Source organism: Prionailurus bengalensis, chromosome E3, assembly GCF_016509475.1.
Source record: "Prionailurus bengalensis isolate Pbe53 chromosome E3, Fcat_Pben_1.1_paternal_pri, whole genome shotgun sequence".
Classification (NCBI taxonomy): Eukaryota; Metazoa; Chordata; class Mammalia; order Carnivora; family Felidae; genus Prionailurus; species Prionailurus bengalensis.
The window spans coordinates 22,794,723-22,815,291 of NC_057357.1; the positions used below are offsets into that span (position 1 = coordinate 22,794,723).

The 20,569-nt window shown below is 41.8% G+C and overlaps 1 protein-coding gene across 3 annotated transcripts in view; it reads right to left on the reverse strand.

The window, feature by feature from the left end:
- PRKCB (protein kinase C beta) overlaps positions 1 to 20,569 on the reverse strand; it is a 329,538-nt gene that overhangs the window by 104,175 nt on the left and 204,794 nt on the right. For all 3 annotated transcript variants that reach the window (XM_043560272.1, XM_043560271.1, XM_043560273.1), the window contains 2 exons: positions 2,693 to 2,849; positions 1,346 to 1,480 (listed from right to left, as the gene is read on the reverse strand). In XM_043560272.1, coding sequence (XP_043416207.1) covers positions 1,346 to 1,480; positions 2,693 to 2,849 — 292 coding nt within the window. The remainder of the gene's footprint in view (positions 1 to 1,345; positions 1,481 to 2,692; positions 2,850 to 20,569) is intronic.

Below are 20,569 nucleotides of genomic sequence, written 5' to 3' on the forward strand. Positions count from 1 at the left end.
CTTGAACACACCTTATTACTAGTATTCTTTTAAAAAAATTTTTTTTACGTTTATTTTATTATTGAGAGACAGAGTGAGACAGAGCATGAGCCTGGGAGGGCAGAGAGAGGAGGAGACACAGAATCCAGAATCCGAAGCAGGCTCCAGGCTCTGAGCCGTCAGCACAGAGCCCAACGCGGGGCTCAAACCCACAAACCGTGAGATCATGACCTGAGCTGAAGTCGGATGCCCAACCGACTGAGCCACCCACCCAGGCGCCCCTCCTATTCTTACTTTTATATACACTTAGCTTCTGTCCTCCTTCACAATCAATAATAATTGATTACTAGTTATTCCTGACATTTCCTCTTCCCTTCCAGAAGCTAAGCTCCATGAGGGCGTGTTTGTCACGGATCTCTAGTGACCCAAATGGAATAGAGACTCAGTATCTATTTGGATCAAAGTCTACAATAAGCAGGACAGACAGGGAAGTTGTAAGGTGAACAATGGGAAGAGAGTGGAGTCCAGATGCTACATTCTCTTTCTTGCTACACCGGTTGGATTCTTATTTTCTTGCACTTGTAACTGAAAAAGCCCTGAATGAAGGCATTCAGAAAGGAGACCATTTCTCTTAAAGAGATAAGAGCATCCACTAACCCCTGCTTTGCCCAAAGCTATGGTGCCAGGTTAGACTATGTATTCTGACTCCTTTCCTCAGATGATAGAGAAACTGTGGCCCAGGGGGCTTACCCAGCCTCTTTGCTGGGAATATGGGAGCAAGGATTTTTTTTGCCACAAGAAGGGAACAAAAGAGACCATTACAGCCTCTTCCCAGCACCTCTGTGGCCAGGCTTGGTAGGCGGGCCCAAAGGAGTAGTATCTTCTTACGAAACCAGAATCTGACAGTGGATTGCAAATATCTTTAGGGTATATCGTGAGAGCCACTTTAGCACCCATGGGGCCAGCCAAGACATAGAACTGCGTCAAGTAGGACAGACAGAAAACAATAGAATAGTGAAGACTATAGCAAACAGAAAATCCGTGTCCTGTCTGGAGGGGGCATTAACGACTCACCTGTTCTCAACCGTTGCCTTCTAGGCCCAGTCGTCCAGGTATTTCTGGTTTTGCAAGCCAGAAGTCCAGACTTCTATGGAAAGTGTTCTGATTTTGAAAATACTAGCGAGTGATTTTTTTTTTTTTTAAGCATGAGGACCAAATAAAACATATATGTGAGGTAGGTCCAATCTACCAGTCATCACTCTGTGACTCTGCCTTCGTATTTCATTTTAGGAGGAAAAGGAAAACATTGTTCCCACGTTCGATGGACCAAGCTGTATGGTAGCTTTCAAAGCAAAATCCTCCTTACCAGCCATCAACACCGGCTTTCTGCAGTTCGGAAATCCCAAACGACAAAGATCCCATGAAGTCGTTCCTGCTGGTCAGATCCCAATCCCAAATCTCTACAGACAGCCTTCTGTCTTTGTCCGATTCTTTCAGTTGGCTGCAAAGGGAAAGAAGAGAGAAGTCAGAGGAGGTCACAGTGATTTTGCAAGCAGATGAAATGTTTAAGAGGACAAGGCCCCCGAAGGTAGGAATTTTTAAAGAGTACAAGATATTGCAAGAAACGTATTCTGTTTCCAATCCCAGACGAGATCCCCTGGGAGGGAAAGGCTTTGCCAGTTTGCCAGGCTGTGGCTTAACCGAGCAGAGGACTTAGGCCAGCTCTGACAGAAACAGTTCTAGATACTCCTGCTGCCTTATGTCTTAATAGGGCTCGTGGTGTTCAGGAAACCCTGCTGCCACAGTCACTCTAAGACATGCGGATATCAATTATATAATTGCGCGAGTGTTTGCACACGCGTGAGTTCGCATGAGGCTGAGGACGTGTACAGAGGAAAAAGTCTCGTTGGTGCTGGTCAGGGCCAATGGGTCTGAGGTGCGTCCTTGAATGAGGCTGAGATGAGCCCCCAGTTTTGCCCTGAGAGAGGAGCGAGGGGATGGCGTTCCCACAAGCAGTCATGCTTTGGGCCCACAGTCCCGGCGAGTCAGGCTGTTGGAAGCCGAATCCCCCTCAACCCCATATCTTCTGGGGGGACTCTGGCCACATTCTTTAGCCTCCTCAAGCACCATTGGTTATTGGGGATGAAATTGCCAACGGAGTTAGATCATTGAATATCGTGCTTTTTATAACCACGATATGTTCAATAAATATCGGTTCACGTAACTAACACTCGTGGGCCCAAATGCATCAAAAAGTGGCCCCAGGTTCTTGGAGCACTAGCCAGGGAAGACCCTCCATGGAAGCTAGCAGAGAACTCCCAGCAGGCTGCAGCCTCAGCACATGCATATCTACAAACTGAGTCCTAGAGGGGTTATCACCACACCCTATGGGTTATGTCCCGCTGTTCACAGAGACCACTTCTCCCACAACTTGCCTTCACCTAGCAACACATCACACTATTTTCTGTCCCACCCACTCCCCACACCACAGACATTCTCAACTCTATTAAAAAAAATAAGTTCCAATTTTTACTTGGCTTGCAATGCAAAAATGCATATGGAGGGGGAGGAAGAGAAGGGAGGCGGGGGAGAGGGAGAGAGGGAAGGAGGGAAGGGAAGAATGAAATGGAAGCTAGGAGAGGCACTCCCCGATCTCAGGTGGCCCACAGGCCAACCTCCACCACCCGCGCTGGGCGTAATAATTTTAACTCACAATCTGAATGTCTCATTCCACTCAGGGTTGAGGGAGCATTTGATGGTTTTGGTCTTCTGCTTGCTCTCACTCTTGGGGTCAGGAATCAGTTTCAGTTTCACATAAGGGTCTGACAAGCCATTGGGGTCCATAGGTACAAGGTTTTTAGCATCTCTTACTGGAAACAGAAAAAGCAGTTTCAGCATTAATAGCCCCAAAATGTTTTTGCATCAACCAGTGAGGGTTGTAGAACGTCCGGAAGAGTCCTTAGCATCACACTTACTTACTGGGAGGTGTAACTTATCAACATCAATAGCTAAGAAGCATACAAAGTGAGATAAACTTGTAAGATGCAGCCCCTGCTCCATATTGGTTCCAAACTGACTTCTGACTTTCATACTGCTCTACCCACTGTGCCTCCAAGATTAGTTGTACATTCTTGAAGCTTGCTTTCCACAAAGCCAACAAGAGAGATTGGCTTCTTTCATGGAGCATGTTTTCAAGGTTCATCCATGTTGTAACATGTTTCAGTACTTAATTCATGGCTGAAGATCATCCCCTTGTGTGGATAGATCAAATTTTGTTTATCCATTCATTGGTTGAACATTTAGATTGTTTCCACTTTTTGGTTATTGTGAGTAGTGAAGCTATGAACATCTGTGTACTCTGCCCTAAAAGGTCACAAGTTGTATGGTTGCATTTATATGAAATAATCCAGAACAGGAAAATACACAGATACAGAAAGCAGACCAGTGCCTGCCAGGAGCTGGTGGGTAGGGGGAATGGGAATCGACTATTTAATGGGTGAGGGGTTTCCTTTACTAGTGATAAAGTTTCTTGAAACTAGATACAGTTGATGGTTATACAGCCCCGTGAATGTACTAAGTGCCACTGAACTATACGCTTTAAAATGGTTAATGATGGGACACCCGGGTGGCTCAGTTAGTTAAGCATCTGACTCTTGATTTCAGCTCAGGTCATGGTCTCATAGTTCACGAGATTGAGCCCTGTATCAGGCTCTGCACTGATGGTGCAGAGCCTGCTTGGGATTCTCTCTCTCCCTCTTTTTCTCTCTCTGCCCCTCCCCTGTTCATGCTCACTTGCTTTCTCTCTCTCTCTCTCTCTCTCTCTCTCTCAAAATAAATAAATAAACTTTTAAAAAATGTTAATGGTTAATTTTATGTTACATGAATTTTACCTGGATTAAAAAAGCAAAAGCTAAAAAAGAAAGAGTTGCCCTCCAAACCAAGGTGCACCTGTCATCCCCAGACAGCCCAGAGAGAAGGCTGGAAAAATATCACAGCATTACAGGTAGACTTCACCCTCAATGAAGAACACCCTGAGTAAAGGAGGCTGTAAGACCAGCTTAAAGAAGAAAGGAATCAGAGGGTCAGTAGTGTAGACACAACTAGCAACAGGAAGGACGAGGTGGAGTAAGACATCAACTTACAGAAACAGGAAGAGGTTAGCTAGGGGTCAATTTGAAAGTCAGTAATGTAGGCAGCCAAGAGAAGGAGACAGGAAAATGGGAGTTGTGCAGATCTTAAGGATACAGTGCCAACCATCTGACTTATGATAGAAAAATCCAAAGTATTATATTAGCAGATTGAATCAAGCAATGTAACAGAAGGCTAATATAGAATGACTCCTACCAGGAATGCAAAGATGGTTCAATCTTAGAAAAGTCTATTATTAAAATTTTTTTCATTATATGTATAGGTCAAAGGAGCAAACCATAGGATCACTGCAATTAGCTAGAGATAGCAGGAAATTTTCTTCACATGATAAAGGCTATCTGCAATAATAGCTCCGTAGTTAATGATAAATGCAGCCCCATTAAAGTCTGGAATGAGACAGACATTCATTACCACAGCTATTATTCGACATTTTTTCCTAAGTGTTCTGTAAGCGCAATAATACAATAGAAACAGAATATTGGAAAGTAGGGGATAGAGCACCCCCTCATCTCTTATCACCTTTGCTTCTACCCTATTACAGTCACCTCCTCCCTGAGGTTTATCATCCCAGAAATTACACCACTTTCCCAGTCTCTGTTTCGTGTACCCTGCAATCCTATGCTCCTTCCTGTTTTTCCACTTCATTAACCCTAGTACTCCACTGCAACAAGTCTTATACCACCAGTCTGTTGAGCCAATATTATTTTTAATTTGTTTTAAGAGAAAGAGAGAGCAATGGAAGAGAGAGAATCTTAAGCAAGCTCCATGCTCAGCAATGTTCATTCTCAGGTTGTTCAATCCCACAACCCTGGGATCAGGACTGAGCAGAAATCAAGTCAGACACTCAACCAGCTGAGCCACCCAGGTGCCCCTGAGCCAATATATACTTAGCCTAGTTTCTCCTCCCTATTTCCTCTTGCCTTTACTTAATTCACCCCCAGCCTAGAGTTCATAGTGCATTATAATCACTCTCTTGGAAACACGCAAAACTCGCTTGCTTGTGCCTCTTTCTTTCCATTTTATTTATCTGGAAACAAAAAACACAAACAAAAAACCCAGCACTACTTAAATTCAGAGATCTTTCCTTTATTTTCCTACAACCAAGCCGCAGACCATTGCTGGTGTGAGTGGAGGTAATGACATCTGACTTGTCTAAGAGTATATCGCTAGTAATGGGTTAGGACCGAATAAATGAGATGGAAAGGGGGCTGGGAGGACTTCCGGGGGAGTGACAAAGGGCCCCAGGACACAAGCTGTGAGTTATTCTGCACGGATGCATTTCTGCACTCCAGCATATGGCCTTTGCTTCCACTTATCCACAGGCTGAATTCTCACTCCATCTCATCCTCATGCAGGTTGTACCTCATTCTTGCACCCAAAGCAAGAACTTTTCCTCTTTGACTTCGACTCAGTGAAGGTCGATAAGCACGTCCCCACGAGGCATTAAGAATTCTGCTAGGCACTGGGGACACGGGGACACAGGGACAACATCAGATGTCGATCTTGTCCCCAAGGAATATAGAAAAACAAATGTATTCAAAGTATAGCTGATTGCTAACGACTCGGTAGCCAGGTCACATAGTGTGGTGGATACAGGCTACAGTATGTCAGGGTCTTGCCTAGAAGCTACTTTACATTTCAGAACCATTCAATCGGATGCAGAATATACACACTTAGCAAAAAACCTGGCACCCAAGGAATGGTCAATAAATGCCACCTATTGTACTGCTATTGTAGTGTTATCATGCCTCATATTCAGTGTCTTCTCTTATTGTATTTGTCCATTTTTATTATGAAGACTTAACCATTTCCAAATGGACTGATATCAAACAGCACCACTTCTGGAGTTTTTTCTTTGCGAAAGATGCATCTGAGCTTTCCACGAGAACCTCTCCAGAGCGCTGCTCAAACCTTAGTGTGCAGAAGAGTCACCCACAGGGCTTGTGAGACACGTATCCCCGAGACCCACTCCTACAGATGGATTCTGATTCAGTGAGTCTGGAGTGAGAGCTGCTCATTTGTTTTTCTAACACGTTCCCAGGTGATGCTGCTGCGGGCGGTCCACAGAGCACACAGGAAGTAAAGCTTTTCTAGAGGATATAATTTCTTCAGATCCCCATGCATTTTCCCCATCGAATATAATCTCCAACTGTTACTTCTTCTCATTTACGGAGCCTTCCAGGGAAAATAGCATACACTAGTTTCCAGGCTGGGATCTTGTAATGCCACATCTATCACATAGGGAGCTGCATAAAAATCTGATCTGAGACGCCGTGAAGCACCAGAAACTTGTCTGTCTGGTTGATCAGCAATACACATGCAAGTGCGAACAGCTCACTTCTCTTCTCTCTTCCAAGGCCGACACCCCTGTCCCTCACTCTCTGTTTCATGAACTGACACCAAAGGACCATCGCCAGAATGTTCTTCTATTGTAAGTTTACAACTTCACAGCTCTTTACAGAACAAGTGTGTGCTGTATTCTTGAGCCAATCTCACAGTTAACAGTTTAAGAATGGCCTCTCCTTGGGCATCTACTTCTGCCGAACCCAACATCTGTGATAGTGATATGACTGTACCTCTTCCCCAGACCTTATAGATCCTTTCTTCCCCTTGCGTCCTTTTGGGTTGATCCTCTACTGAAGAGGTCAGAACTCTCTGTGGAAAAGAACGGAGTGGAACTGATTCTGGGGCTGTGGCATTCACATCTCAAGAGCCCTAACTACTAAAACCACCATATCATGAGCCGTTGACAGTAGCTGCGGGCTAACAGCCAGAGGCCTGTCCCTCCTGAAGCTTTTCAAAGTAGAGTCCTGTTTCCCAGCCACAATGTATTGAGGAAGCAAATCTCTCTAGACCACACTTGGCGAGACTGACTTTGATTTTTCTTGATAAATGTTTCTTTACTATCTTTGTTGATATCCAGCCAGCCCAGATGGTACAAAATGCTTCACACAAAGCAGAAATAGCAACCTTCCCCCCTGGTGGAAGTTTGCTAAATGTACAGAAGAAAAGTGTCCTGATCCAGAGAACACTGCTCGTCTTGGACATGAAGCAGGTCGGCGGGGGGTGGGGGGTGGGGAGGGAAGGTCTGGCTGTTTCCATCAAAGGGTCTTCAGAGCAAAGGAGGCCTTCTGCATTCTGGTGGAAGCTACCTAAGACAGTGCTGAGTCCATAAAAAAACAGCACTACTGTTAACTATTTTCCTAAGAATTGTTCTTCAACCAAGAACTTTCCTACTCTTTCCCCTGACCCTCCCCCCACCCAAAATACAACTCTCTATTGGAAAAGTCTGAATAATTGTGCTGCTTTAAAGCCTCTATCTCACACTGTGGGAGATAAGCAGGAGCTTCTCTTCATCAACTCCTTTAAAAGGCACTTCCTTCAACATTATGAGTCCTCACTTGTCCTCCCTGTGTGCCCTTACAACAGTTCTTGAAAGTACTGCCCACTATGATGACAGCACAGAGGAGGAAATACTGAATGCCCCTCCACAGGGGAAGCATAGATAATCCATAGCACAGTCATACTGTGAAATCCTGTGCACAGGTTAATAATATGAAGTAACTATATGCGTTAACACATTGAACAAAATGGCAAGGTGAAGAGAGATGATCACAGTGTAAAGCTTCTTTTTTTTTTTTTTTTTAAGAAAAACGTCTGTGCCCACCAGTGGTTCAGTTGCGGAAAGGTGGATCTCTGCTGTGAGTTACATAATAGCATTGGGTCAATGTTATATTTCCTGGTTTGGATAACAGTACCATACGCCCATGTAAGAGGATGCTTTCGTTCCTAGGAAATACATACTCAGATATTTAGGGCCAAGGGAACCATGACTCCAACTTACTCTCAGATGGTTCAGAAAAAAATATGTACATTGATAAAAAATATTTACTAGAATGATAAACCAAATGGGGCAAGATATAAACGACTGGTTAATCAGGTAAAGAGTATACAGATGTTCCTTGTACTAGTCTCACAACTTTTCTGTCATTTTGAGATTACAGCAAAATAAAAGGATTTGAAAGACAGAGCCCTCCAAATCTTCAAGGGAGAGGTACAATAAAATACATTTTCTGATGAGCACCAGGTGAGGTATGGAAGTGTTGAGTCACTATATCATATGCCAGAACCTAATAATACTACACTGTATGTTAGCTGACTGGAATTAAAATAAAAACTTAAAAAAAAAAAAAACCAACCACGACTCAGCAATTGCACTACTAGGCACTTATCCACGGGATACAGGTGTGCTGTTTTGAAGGGACACATGCACCCCCATGTTTATAGCAGCACTATCCACAATAGCCAAAGTATGGAAAGAGCCCAAATGTCCATGGATGGATGAATGGATAAAGAAGATGTGGTGTATGTGTGTGTGTGTGTGTGTGTGTGTATATATATGTATATATATATGTATATATATATGTGTATATATATATATGTATATATATATATATATATATATATATATATAATGGAGTATGACTCGGCAATCAAAAAGAATGAAATCTTGCCATTTGCAACTACATGGATGGAACTGGAGGATATTATGCTAAGTGAAATTAGTCAGTCAGAGAAAGACAAAAATCATATGACTTCACTCCTATGAGGACTTTAAGACACAAAACAGATGAACACGCGTGAATGGAAGCAAAAATAATATAAAAACAGGGAGGGGGACAAAACAGAAGAGACTCATAAATACGGAGAACAAACTGAGGGTTACTGGAGGGGTTGTGGGAGGGGGGATGGGCTCAATGGGTAGGGGGCACTAAGGAATCTACTCCTGAAATCATTGTTGCACTCTATGCCAACTAATTTTGATGTAAATTTTAAAAAATAAAAAATAAAATTAAAAAAAAGACAAACAACAATAACAAATTTTCCACAAAGTCGTGTATGAATTTAAATATCTAGATAAGAACCTGGAAGGATATACCCAAAATTTACTTAATGTAATGATTATATGTGAGGAAGAGGGGAAAAAAACCTGGTTTGGGGGTTGTGGGCAAAACAGATTTCAGCCTTGTCTGTCACATTCTGAATTTATCACAAAGAGAAAGCATTTTGGTATTAATAGCATTTTTTAAACTAAATTAAAAAAAAAACAACACACAACTCGGTTGTGCACTTCCGGCCTCCAAGAACCCACCGCTCTGGTCTTCAGAGACCCTGTCCTTGTTCCCCAAGACCACACAGCAATTTGGGTCGGCAGAGTGAGGCTCACAAACTCGTGGTTTGAATCACAGAACCTTTGGTGAACCATGCACAGACGCAGGATGACCTCACTGAGATCAGATGGACCCCCTCAGCACCCACCCCAGGAGGAATGGAGCAGAGAAACAAAACAGGTAAAAAACAAAAACAAAAACAAAAACAAATGCAGAGCCCATTTTTTGCTATCCTGCCCCACCCCTCTCCTATTCCAGTGACCCCCTGGTGGCTGACGGTTTACCTGGGCCTTTGGTTAACCCCAAATCCCTCCCCATTTCCCTGCCACACTGTCTCAAGTTGCAAGCTTCTTTGGCCTTTGCTCTAAAGTCTACCCCTGGATCCGTGTCCCTTTGATTCCCGTTCACTTATTACTTCCTCTAACCCCAAGGTTAGAGGCTGTGGCTTTTGTGAGCCCTGGATCCATCAGAATCCTCCTCCCATAGGTATCTTAACTGGCCATCCCCTGTGGCCTCATCTGATGGGTTCTAACTGGTAAGCAAGCAAACCTGGGGTCTTCGGGCAGCACACATGCAGCATCTAAGTCACCACAAGTGCGTCGTGGCCAAGGGCTCCTGGAACAGCTGGCTTCCTGTCACTGCTGGCAGGGGCACAGTTATCACACATCTTATTATCTGTGTTGAGACAGACTTCCAGCTGGGACCGTCACAGTGTCTGTCTAGAAGAGAGCCTGTCAAGCCATGGCAAGTGATGATCAGGGTGGAGCATTATTGCCGATGAAATCAGGGACTAAGTTAGCAATGCTCAGACTTTGGAGTCAGACACATCCAGGTTTGAATCCTGCCTCTGCCACGACTCTCATTAACTGGGTGACCTTGGTTAAAAGGCTTCTCTGAGCCTTGGTTCCTGTGTCTCCAAAATGCTGGTAAAACCACAGACAACTCAGCAGGCTGTTGGATAATAGCTAGGGCAACATTCATCCCAATTTGCCCAGGACAGCCTCAGTGTATACCTGTTGTCCCTTTACTCTCAAAGTGAACTCTACTTCGGACAATGGATTTGATGGTGACTGTAAATTCGGAGGACAGTAGTGTTAGGGCAGAATGTAGAGTACGCGACAGAGGCTCAACAAATGTTGATTTCCCTTTCTCCTTGGGGAAAATTCAAATCAAATTATGTAACTATCAAATTATAATCAACTTATATCTCTGGCCTAGGAGAATATCCCTCCACTGCAATGTTCATGCAAAGGAATCTGGAGGAGGTACTAAGAGAGCAACAGGTAATCTGAAACCAGATGCGACACATCTACTTGGAAGCTTCCTGTTATGACTTGCCTCTCCATTCTGGTCCAGCCACCTGGAGCCTCACGTGGAACGTTTTGTCGATCTCATTGAACCCTCTGATACCTCAACTCTTTCCTTTGCTCTGCTCCATCTATGCACTGCTATGGTATGACTTCTTTCCTGACCCTGCCCATATAGAGAAACCTTCCAGTCATTCTGGTCAGGGACTTCCCCATCTTCACCACATCTAGTCTTTGCAACAGCATCCTCTCTGCATCCCTCGGACCATCCGTGACACACGGCGTAGAGAGTGTTCCTGGAAAAAGCATCCTACGTGGGGCTTGGTACCACCATACACACACACTCCTCGTCTCCAACCACAACTTGGTCCTCCACACTTCCTGTCTGCCCTATGGGGTGTCCCTAATCAACTGTCTGTCCCATTCTCTGCAGAAACATTAGGAATTCCCATTTTTTTAATGTTTGTTTGTTTATTTAATTATTTAATTATTGTTGAGAGAGAGAAAGAGTGAGAGAGAGAACACAAGTGGGGGAGGGACAGAGAGAGGGAGACACAGAATCTGAAGCAGGCTTCAGGCTCTGAGCTGTCAGCATAGAACCCAATGTGGGGCTTGAACTCATGAACTGTAAGACCATGACCTGAGCTGAAGTTGGACGCTCAACCAATGAAGCCACCCAGGCGCCCCATAGGAGTTCCCATTTTTAAGGCTCTCATCAGATTCCCATTCCTTCTCATTCACTTGATGATCTTCTGTTCCCTATGTTTGTGTCATGGATTTCTACTTCCATTATGGAAATGTGGGCTGAGTAATTTGTGGGCATTGGTGGGGGGGCAGGATTTAATGAGGTTTCCCTTGAAAATTAACATATCACCAATCTCGTGCATACTAGAAGATGTCTCATTAGAGGGTACAGGCTTCAAGATAGAGATAATTAGTAATGACTCTAATAATATTATTTAAAGTCACCTATATCCACATTTTTTTAACCTGTTTTATGTGTCAAAGCCTGGAAAAGTATGTTTAACCCTCTAACAAGAGGTGTTTTTTTCTGTACATTTCTTTGTTCATTTCTACTGGTTTTTGCTTTATGTATTTTGACCCTATGTTATCTGAGATTCATCACCACTTCTCAGTCTTAGAGTTACCTTGCACAATTAAAATATGCTTTGTGTACAGTTTATTATTTGTCTTGAACCCTACTTTGAATACAGGTGCTTTTCCATTTGCCCTGGCCTTTTCTCCAGGAACATCTGATACCCTTTTACCTCTGGATAAATATTGTTTGTCCTCTACATCTATCACTTTTTCATGATTGTATTCATTTCTTTGTCTCCTTCCTCCACCCTCTGGGAGCGATCCTTAAAATTTGTTTCCATATTACTGATTATATTTTATGCAGTAGGCATTCCTGCATTCACTGTTCTATGCATTTTAATTTATTGTTTTAAATTACCTGGTATCATAACATGATATCCTTCTTGTTTATGCCTTCTTCTTGACCAGCTCCTTTTTCATTTCAGTCTATTGATTTATTCCCTCCTGCCCTCCCTCCCTCCCTCCCTCCCTCCCTTTCTCTCTCTCTCTCTCTCTCTCTCTCCCCCCCCCCCCCTTCTTCCCTCCCTTCCTCCTTCCTCCTTCCTGCCTATGGTATTTATTTAGTTTTTTAAACTGGCATTCAGTAAAACTGACTTTTTCTTTTGATATATAGTCCTGTGAATTTTAACACATGTATAGATTCATGTAACCAGCATCCAACCAGGATACAGTTCTGCCAACCCCTAAAAAATCCCTTGTGTTGCCGTCTGTGGTCACAACCTCCACCAACTCTCAGTGCCTGGCAACTACTGATTGTTTCCCATCACTATGGTTTTATCTTTTCAAGAATGGTACATGGGTGCCTAGGTGGCTCAGTCAGTTAAGTTTCCGACTCTTGATTTCAGCTCAGGTCATGATCCCAGGGTCATGAAATCAAGTCCTGCATCAGGCTCTTTGCTGAGTGTGGAGCCTGTTGGAGAGTCTCTCCCTCTTTCCCTCTCCTCCTCTCCCCTGCTTGGACTCTCTTTCTCTCTAAAAATAAAATTTTAAAAAAGGTATATAAATGGAATCATATAGTATGCAACCTTTTGAGACTGGCTTCCTTCACTCAGCATAATGCCTTTTGAGAGTCATCCAAGTTGTATGTATGAGTAGTTAATTCCTTTTTATTGATGAGTAAGTAGTATTGTGCTGTACAGAGGTGCCACCATTTGGTTATCCGTTCATGTGATGAAGGACATTTGATGAAGGACATCTGAATGGTCTCTGGTTTTTGGTGATTATGAATAAAACTACTACAAATATTCATAGGTTTTTGTGTGAACATAAAGTTTTATTTCTCAAGGGTAAACTCCTAAGAGTGGCATCATTAAGCCATATGGTATATATGTACATTGCCACTGGCAATGACTGAGAGAGTTCCTCTTGCTCTGTTTCCCTACCAGCACATTGTATTCACAGTATTTATTGCCATTACTATTTTAGCCATTCTAATAGGCGTGTAATGGTATCTCATTGTGGCTTTAATTTTCATTTCCTTAATTTCCAATGGTATTGAATATCTTCTCAAGAATGATTTGCCATCCTTATATTATCTTTGATGGTATATTTAAGTCTTTTGTTTTTGTTTTGTTTTTGTTTTGAGAGAGAGACAGGGAGGGAGGGAGAGCGAACATGAGGGTGGGGGACAGAAAGAGAGGGGGCAGAGGATCTGAAGTGGGCCTTGCACTGACAGCAATGATCCCAATACGAGGCTCGAACTATGAACTGTGGTATCATGACCTGAGCCGAAGTCGGACACTTAACCAATTGAGCCACCCAGGTGCTACTGGTTTGTTTTTAGTGAGGCTGGTGTTTTCAAGCTTATGAGTCTGAGAATTCTTTACTCTGGATACAAGTCCTTTGTCAGATATGTGATTTGCAAATATTTTCTTCCAGCTTGTAGCTTGTCTTTTCATTCTAGAACAGTGTCTTTTGCAGAGCAAAAGGTTTTTTTCAATTTGAATGAAGTCATTTTATAATTTTTTTCTTGAGTCATGTTTTCAGTGTCATGTAGAATTCTTTGTGTAACTCTAGGTCATAAAATTTTTCTCCTCTGTTTCTAAAGTTTCATATCTTTACATTCTACATTTAGATCTATGACCTACTTTCAGTTACATCTTATATAAGGTATGAAGTGAAGGTCAAGGTCCATTTTGTTTGCATATGTCTGGTCAATCATTCCAACGTCATTTGTCAAAAGACTACTCTTTTTCCATTTGTTTTTTTTTTTTAACTTTTTTTTTAATCAATGGGCCATATTTGTGTGGGTATATCTGGACTCTCTACTCTGTTCCAGTCATTTACGTATCTATCCTTTTGCCAAAACCACAATATTCAAATGCTGAACCTTTATATAGTAAGTTTTAAGACTGTACTGTGATTCTTCCAATTTCATTTTTCATTTTAAAACAGACGATAGGGGTGCCTGGGAGGCTCATTCGGTTATGTGTTCGGTTTCTGTTCAAGTCACGATCTCACAGTTTGTGAGCTCCTGTGTGGGGCTCTGACTGAGAGCTCAGAGCCTGGAGCCTGCTTCAGATTCTGTGTCTCCCTCTCTCTCTGCCCCTCCCCCATTTGTTCTCTCTCTCTCTCTCTCTCTCTCTCTCTCTCTCTCTTTTTAGAAATAAACATTAAAAAAATAAAACAGACAATAAAGTCTATAGTTCAATCTATAAGAACTGACATCTGTACTATGCTGAGTCTTCCAATCCATGATCATGGTATGTCTTTTCATTTATACAGATATTCTTTATTTCAGTGTTTTGTAATTTTCAGAATAAAGATCCTAGACATGTTTTGTTGGATTTATATCTAAATATTTCATTTTGGGGGAGTTACTATAAAAATTTTTTTTTTCAGTTTTGTTTCTAATTCTTTACTACTGGTATATGGATTAACAATTGGAGCACATGAGTGGCTCAGTTTGTTAAGCACCCAACTCTTGATTTTGGCTCTGGTCATGATCTTGCTGTTTGTGAGTTTGAGCCCCTGCACTGTCAGTGCAGAGCCTGCTTGAGATTCTCTGTCTCTCTCTCTGCCCTTTCCCCACTTGCATTCTCTCTCTGTCTCTCTGTCTCTCTTTCTCTCTCAAAAATAAATAAACATAAAAAATTTTAAAGGCGTTTATTAAAAAAAAAAGAATAGAGGGGCTCCTGGGAGGCTCAGTCAGTTAAGTGTCTGACTTCAGCTCAGGTCATGATCTCACAGTTCATGAGTTCGAGCCCCCTGTCAGGCTCTGTGCTGGCAGTTCAGAGCCTGGAGCCTTCTTCAGATTATGTGTCTCCCTCTCTCAAAATAACTCAAAATAAACTCAACATGGATGAAAGACCCCACCCCCACTCATGCTCTGTCTCTGTCTCTCTCAAAAATAAACATACAAAAAATAATTAAAAAATAAAATTAATAAAAAGAATAGAAAACTTATGAAAGAAATTGAATAAGGCACAGAAAAATAGAAAAATATTCCATGCTCCTCAATTGGAAGGACAAATATTGTTAAAATGTTGATACAACCCAAAGCAATCTACATATTCAATGCAATCCCTGTCAAAATAACACCAGCATCCTTCACAGAGCTAGAACAAACAATCCTAAAATTTGTATGGAACCAGAAAAGACCCCGAATAGCCAAAAAAATCCTGAAAAAGAAAATCAAAGCTGGAGGCATCACACTCCCAGGCTTCAAGATGTATTACAAAGCTGTAATCATTAAGAACAGTATGGTACTGGCACAAAAACAGACACTTATATCAGTGGAACAGAATAGAGAACCCAGAAATGGACCCATGAATGGGTGGACAACTAATCTTTGACACAGCAGGAAAGAATATCCAATGGAATAAAGACAGTCTCTTCAGCAAATGGTGTTAGTAAGACTGGACAGTGACATGCAGAAGAAAGAGCCTGGACCACTTTCTCACACCATACACAAAAATAAACTCAAAATGGATGAAAGACTTAAATGTAAGACAGGAAGCCATCAAAATCCTCGAGGAGAAAGCAGGCAAAAACCTCTTTGACCTCAGCCACAGCAACTTCTTACTCAACACATCTCTGGAGGCAAGGGAAACAAAAGCAAAAATGAACTATTAGGACCTCATCAAGATAAAAAGCTTCAGCACATTGAAGGAAACAGCAAAACTAAAAAGGCAACTGACAGAATGGGAGAAGATATTTGCAAATGACATATCAGCTAAAGAGTTAGTACCCAAAATCTATAAAGAACTTACCAAACTCAACACCCAAAAAACAAATAATCCAGTGAAGAAATGGGCAAAAGACATGAAGAGACACTTCTCCAAAGAAGACATCCAGATGCCCAACCGACACATGAAAAAATGCTCAACATCACACATCATCAGGGAAATACAAATCAAAACCACAATGAGATACCACCTCACACCTGTCAAAATGGCTAAAATTAACAACTCAGGCAAGGATGCAGAGAGAGAGAATCTTTTTTTGCACTGCTGGTGGGGATGCAAACTGGTGCAGCCACTCTGGAAAACAGTATGGAGTTTCCTCAAAAACTTAAAACTATAACTACGCTACGACCCAGCAATTGCACCACTAGGTATTTACTCAAGGGATACAGGTGTGCTGTTTTGAAGGGGCACATGCACCCCAATGTTTATAGCAGTGCTATCGACAATAGCCAAAGTATGGAAAGAGCCCAAATGTCCATCGATGGATGAATGGATAAAGAAGATGTGGTATATATATACAATGGAGTATTACTTGGAAAAAAAAAATGAAATCTTGCCATCATGGATGGAACTAGAGGGTATTATGCTAAGCGAAATAAGCCAGTCAGAGAAAGACAAATATCATATGACTTCACTCATACGAGGACTTTAAGACACAAAACAGATGAACATAAGGAAAGGGAAGCAAAAATAATATACAAACAATGAGGGGGACAAATCATAAGAGACTCTTAAATACAGAAAACAGACAGAGTTGCTGGAGGGGCTGTGGGTGGGGGCATGGGCTAAATGGGTAAGGGGCATTAAGGAAGACACTTGTTGGGATGAGCATTGGATGTTATACATAGGAGATGAATCACTGGAATCTACTCCTGAAATCATTATTACACTATATGCTAACTAACTTGGCATGTAAATTAAATGTAAATTATAAATAAATAAATAAATAAATAAATAAATAAATAAATAGAAAGGAAAGAAAGGAGGGAGGGAGGGAGAGAGGGAGAGAGGGAGGGAGAGAGAGAAAGAGAGAGGGAGAGAGGGAGAGAGAAAGAAAGAGAGAGAGAGAGAGAGGGAGAGAGAGGGAGAGAGAAAGAGAAAGAAAGAAAGAAAGAAAGAAAGAAAGAAAGAAAGAAAGAAAGAAAGGAAGGAAGAAAATTGACATTTGTGTATTGACTTGTATCTGGCAACCTATTTAAACTTATTCTTTCTAGAAGGTTTTTTGGTAGACTGTGTGGATTTTCTACACAAACAATCATGTTATCTGTGTTTACAGCCAATTTTATATTTTCCCGTCCAATCTGTATTTATAATTTTTTATTTCTTATTGTCTTATTGCACCGGTTAAATCTTCCAGTATGATTTTGAATAGAGTGGTGAAAAGGGACATTTTTGTTTTGTTCCATAGCTTATGCAGAAAGCATGTGGTCTTTCACTATTAAGTATGTTGTAGATTTTCTACAGATGATCTTGATCAAGTCAAGGAAGTTCCCTTCTATTTCTAGTATGCTAAGAACTTTCATCTAAGTGGATATTAAATTTTGTCAAATGTTTTTCGGCATCAATAGATATGTTCGTGTGTTTTTTCTTTCTTTAGATTATTAATATGATGGATTACATTAATTGATTGTTTATTACTTAAACAGCCTTGCAGTCCCAGAATAAAAGTCACTTGGTTGGGGTATATTATTGTTTTTACATATTTCTGGATTTTATTAATATTTAGTTGAATATTTTTGCAATTATGTTCATAAGGAATATTTTTCTGTATTTTTCTTGTACTGTTTTTGTCTGGTTTGGGTCCCAGGGTAATGCTAGCCTCATAAAATAAATTAAGAAGAGTTCCTCTTCCTCCATTTTCTAGAAGAATAAGTGTTATTTCTTCTTTAAATATTTGGTAGAATTCCACAATGTAAGTTTCATTTCAAGCACTTCTTTATCTGGATGCTGCAAATTTTGATGTGTTATATTTTCATTTTCTTCATTGGTTCAAAATATTTTCTAATTTTCCTTGAGATTCTATCTTTGAACCATGGGTTATTTGGACATTTGTTTTTTAATTTCCATATTTTCCCATGAGGCTCTACTCCCATGATTTTAATATCTACCTAAAAACTCTTTACTGAGCTACAGAACATTATACACAACTGTCTAATGTATATCTAGTATTGGATGTCCCATAAGTACATCAACTCAAAAGGTCCAATAATATTCATTATCTCCCTGTTCTCTCCCATCACCATGTCTGCTCCCCCTCTTTCAATGTCACTCTTGATGAGTGCTCAACCATCCACCCAACTGTCGAAGTGAGAAATCTGGAAATCTCCCTGGTCTCCTCCTCCTGGTGCAACCTCACCTATGACTATGTACTGTTCATTCTACCTCTTTATCACTTCATGTACCTGAGCCTTTCTTATTATCCATACAGCTACCATCTTAATAGTAATAACTGTGTCACAGGATTACTGTAATTACCAGGTTAAATTTGAGGCCTGTAAAGTGCCTGGTATTGTCCTTGGCAGGTAATGAGTGATTAGTAAATAGCAGTCGTCATCTGGTTGTAGTTTGGGCACTCATTTTTTTCTTTCCTGGTGAAATTAAGATCCTCCTAGTTGGTTTCTTGCCTACAATCTTGCTCCATCCAGCCCTTCCCCCACACCCCCACACCAAAGCGATCTTTCAAAAGCTCAAGTCTGAACACATACTTTCTAAACTAAATCCTTCATAGTTTTAGAAAATCTATTAATATTATTCACTCTAAAACTAGGTCAAGGGAGAAAATCTCTCCAAAAAATTACAAAAGGAAAGTGACAAAATTCAATAATCATTCTTTTTTTTTTAACCTTTAGAAAAATGGGAATAGATGACTGCTTTTCTTGGTAAAATAAATACATCAAAGGCCTTCATCACACTTATGGGTACAACTCTAGAGGCATCTCCATTTCCATTAAGACCACAATCAAAGCATTGCCTGGGTGGCTCAGTTGGTTAAGTGTCGGACTTTGGCTCAGGTCATGATCTTGTGGTCAGTGAGTTCGAGCCCCACATCGGGCTCTGTGATGTCAGCTCAGAGCCTGGAGCCTGCTTCAGATTCTGTGTCTCCCTCTCTCTCTGCACCATCCCCCCACCTCATGCTCTGTTTCTCTCAAAAATAAATAGACATTAAAAAAAAATTTTTTTTAAGACCGCAATCAAATTAAGAATGCCCACCATCACTATAATTTAACACCATTCTGGGAGTACCAACCAATGCAATTACATAATAGGAAAGTATTAAGAGGCTTAGACATTGGAAAAGAAAAGACAAAATTAGCTAGTATTATCCAAATTGTATCCTAGAGAAATTCCTCAATGGTCCTGGCATGTGACTGACATTCTCCTTCTGGTTTGCAGCCTTCATAAATTTTTCCCATTTTCAATCTCTTAGTCATTCAGTGGGAATTTGGATGAAGGAGAAGTTAAATATATGGTCTCAGCTGAACATGAATTACTTTTTTTAATTAGGAAAAAAAATGTTACTCTAAATCTGAAAGAACTCATTGCTTAATGGAAGGCCAGTCTTGTGCACATTATTCTTAATAAACTAGCACTGGATACAGCTTGGAGGCTCCAAGATTCAGTCAGCTGCTTTCCCTAACTTCTGACCTGCAACTGTCATGCTCTGTTGCTGCATTCTCCTTGGAACCCAAAACCTGGGAAGCTGGCAATTCTGTACTCCCCTAAGCCTAGTTCAGTGTCATCCATTCTCTACGAAGGTTTCTCTGGTCACTCAGGGTGCTGCAATTCCCAGGGCTGCTCGACCCACTGACTCTATACAACCTCACCCTACCCTCCTGGGGAGGCTCTGATTTGGTCTTCTTTGAGGTCTCACAAGCCGGGTCTCTTCATACCTGGTACTCCCCAGTGGCATGGGCAATATCACTGCCAGGTTCTCCTCCCCACCCAGGGATGCAAGGCTTGATGGAGACAGAAGAGGAGCTCTTCAGACCAGCTTGGAAAAACAAGAATAAACCCTGCCCCCATGCACATCTGTTCCCCTGAGGCTGGCCCTGGGGGGTCTTTCCTTATGCGTAGCACAGATGGCTTGTGAGTAAGGCATCCAAAAAGCTAGTTTTGGTTCTTGTTTGGAGACCGTCTCATGCCCCAACTTGAGAGAAAACAAGGACAGGTGAGGCTTACAGCTTCTTCACCCACAACCTTAGGACAGGAACCATGATGGTGTGCCTGGGCCAACTGCCCCCCCGCCCCCCCCCCCCCCAGCACTAAATGCAGCAGAAACACCAGGCGGATGCCGTTCAAACCCTCAGCTGCAGAGGCTGCTGACATGGCTCTGGGCGCTGCTTCACAATGTGATTATTTCTAAAGATGTGACATAAATACTAACATGGGGTCCCTGGAGCTGTAGAGTCGCTACTTGGCAGCTTAATTTGGACATTCAATCAAAATTGTCCGTCGGCAGCTTTGCACATTCCAAGCAGCAAGGGCCAGAAGCCCCGCAATCTGCTCTCTAAGTGATGGGTTTAATTTCCAGAGGCTTGGGACAAAAGCCTACCCAGCTCCAAGGAAGGCGGGCTTACCTCCCTTCTCTAGAGAAAAGTACATATTTTCTTATTTCTTCAATGGGCTCCCTGCTTTGATAGAAGAGCCCTATCTGCGTTAACCACATCACTGAATCATG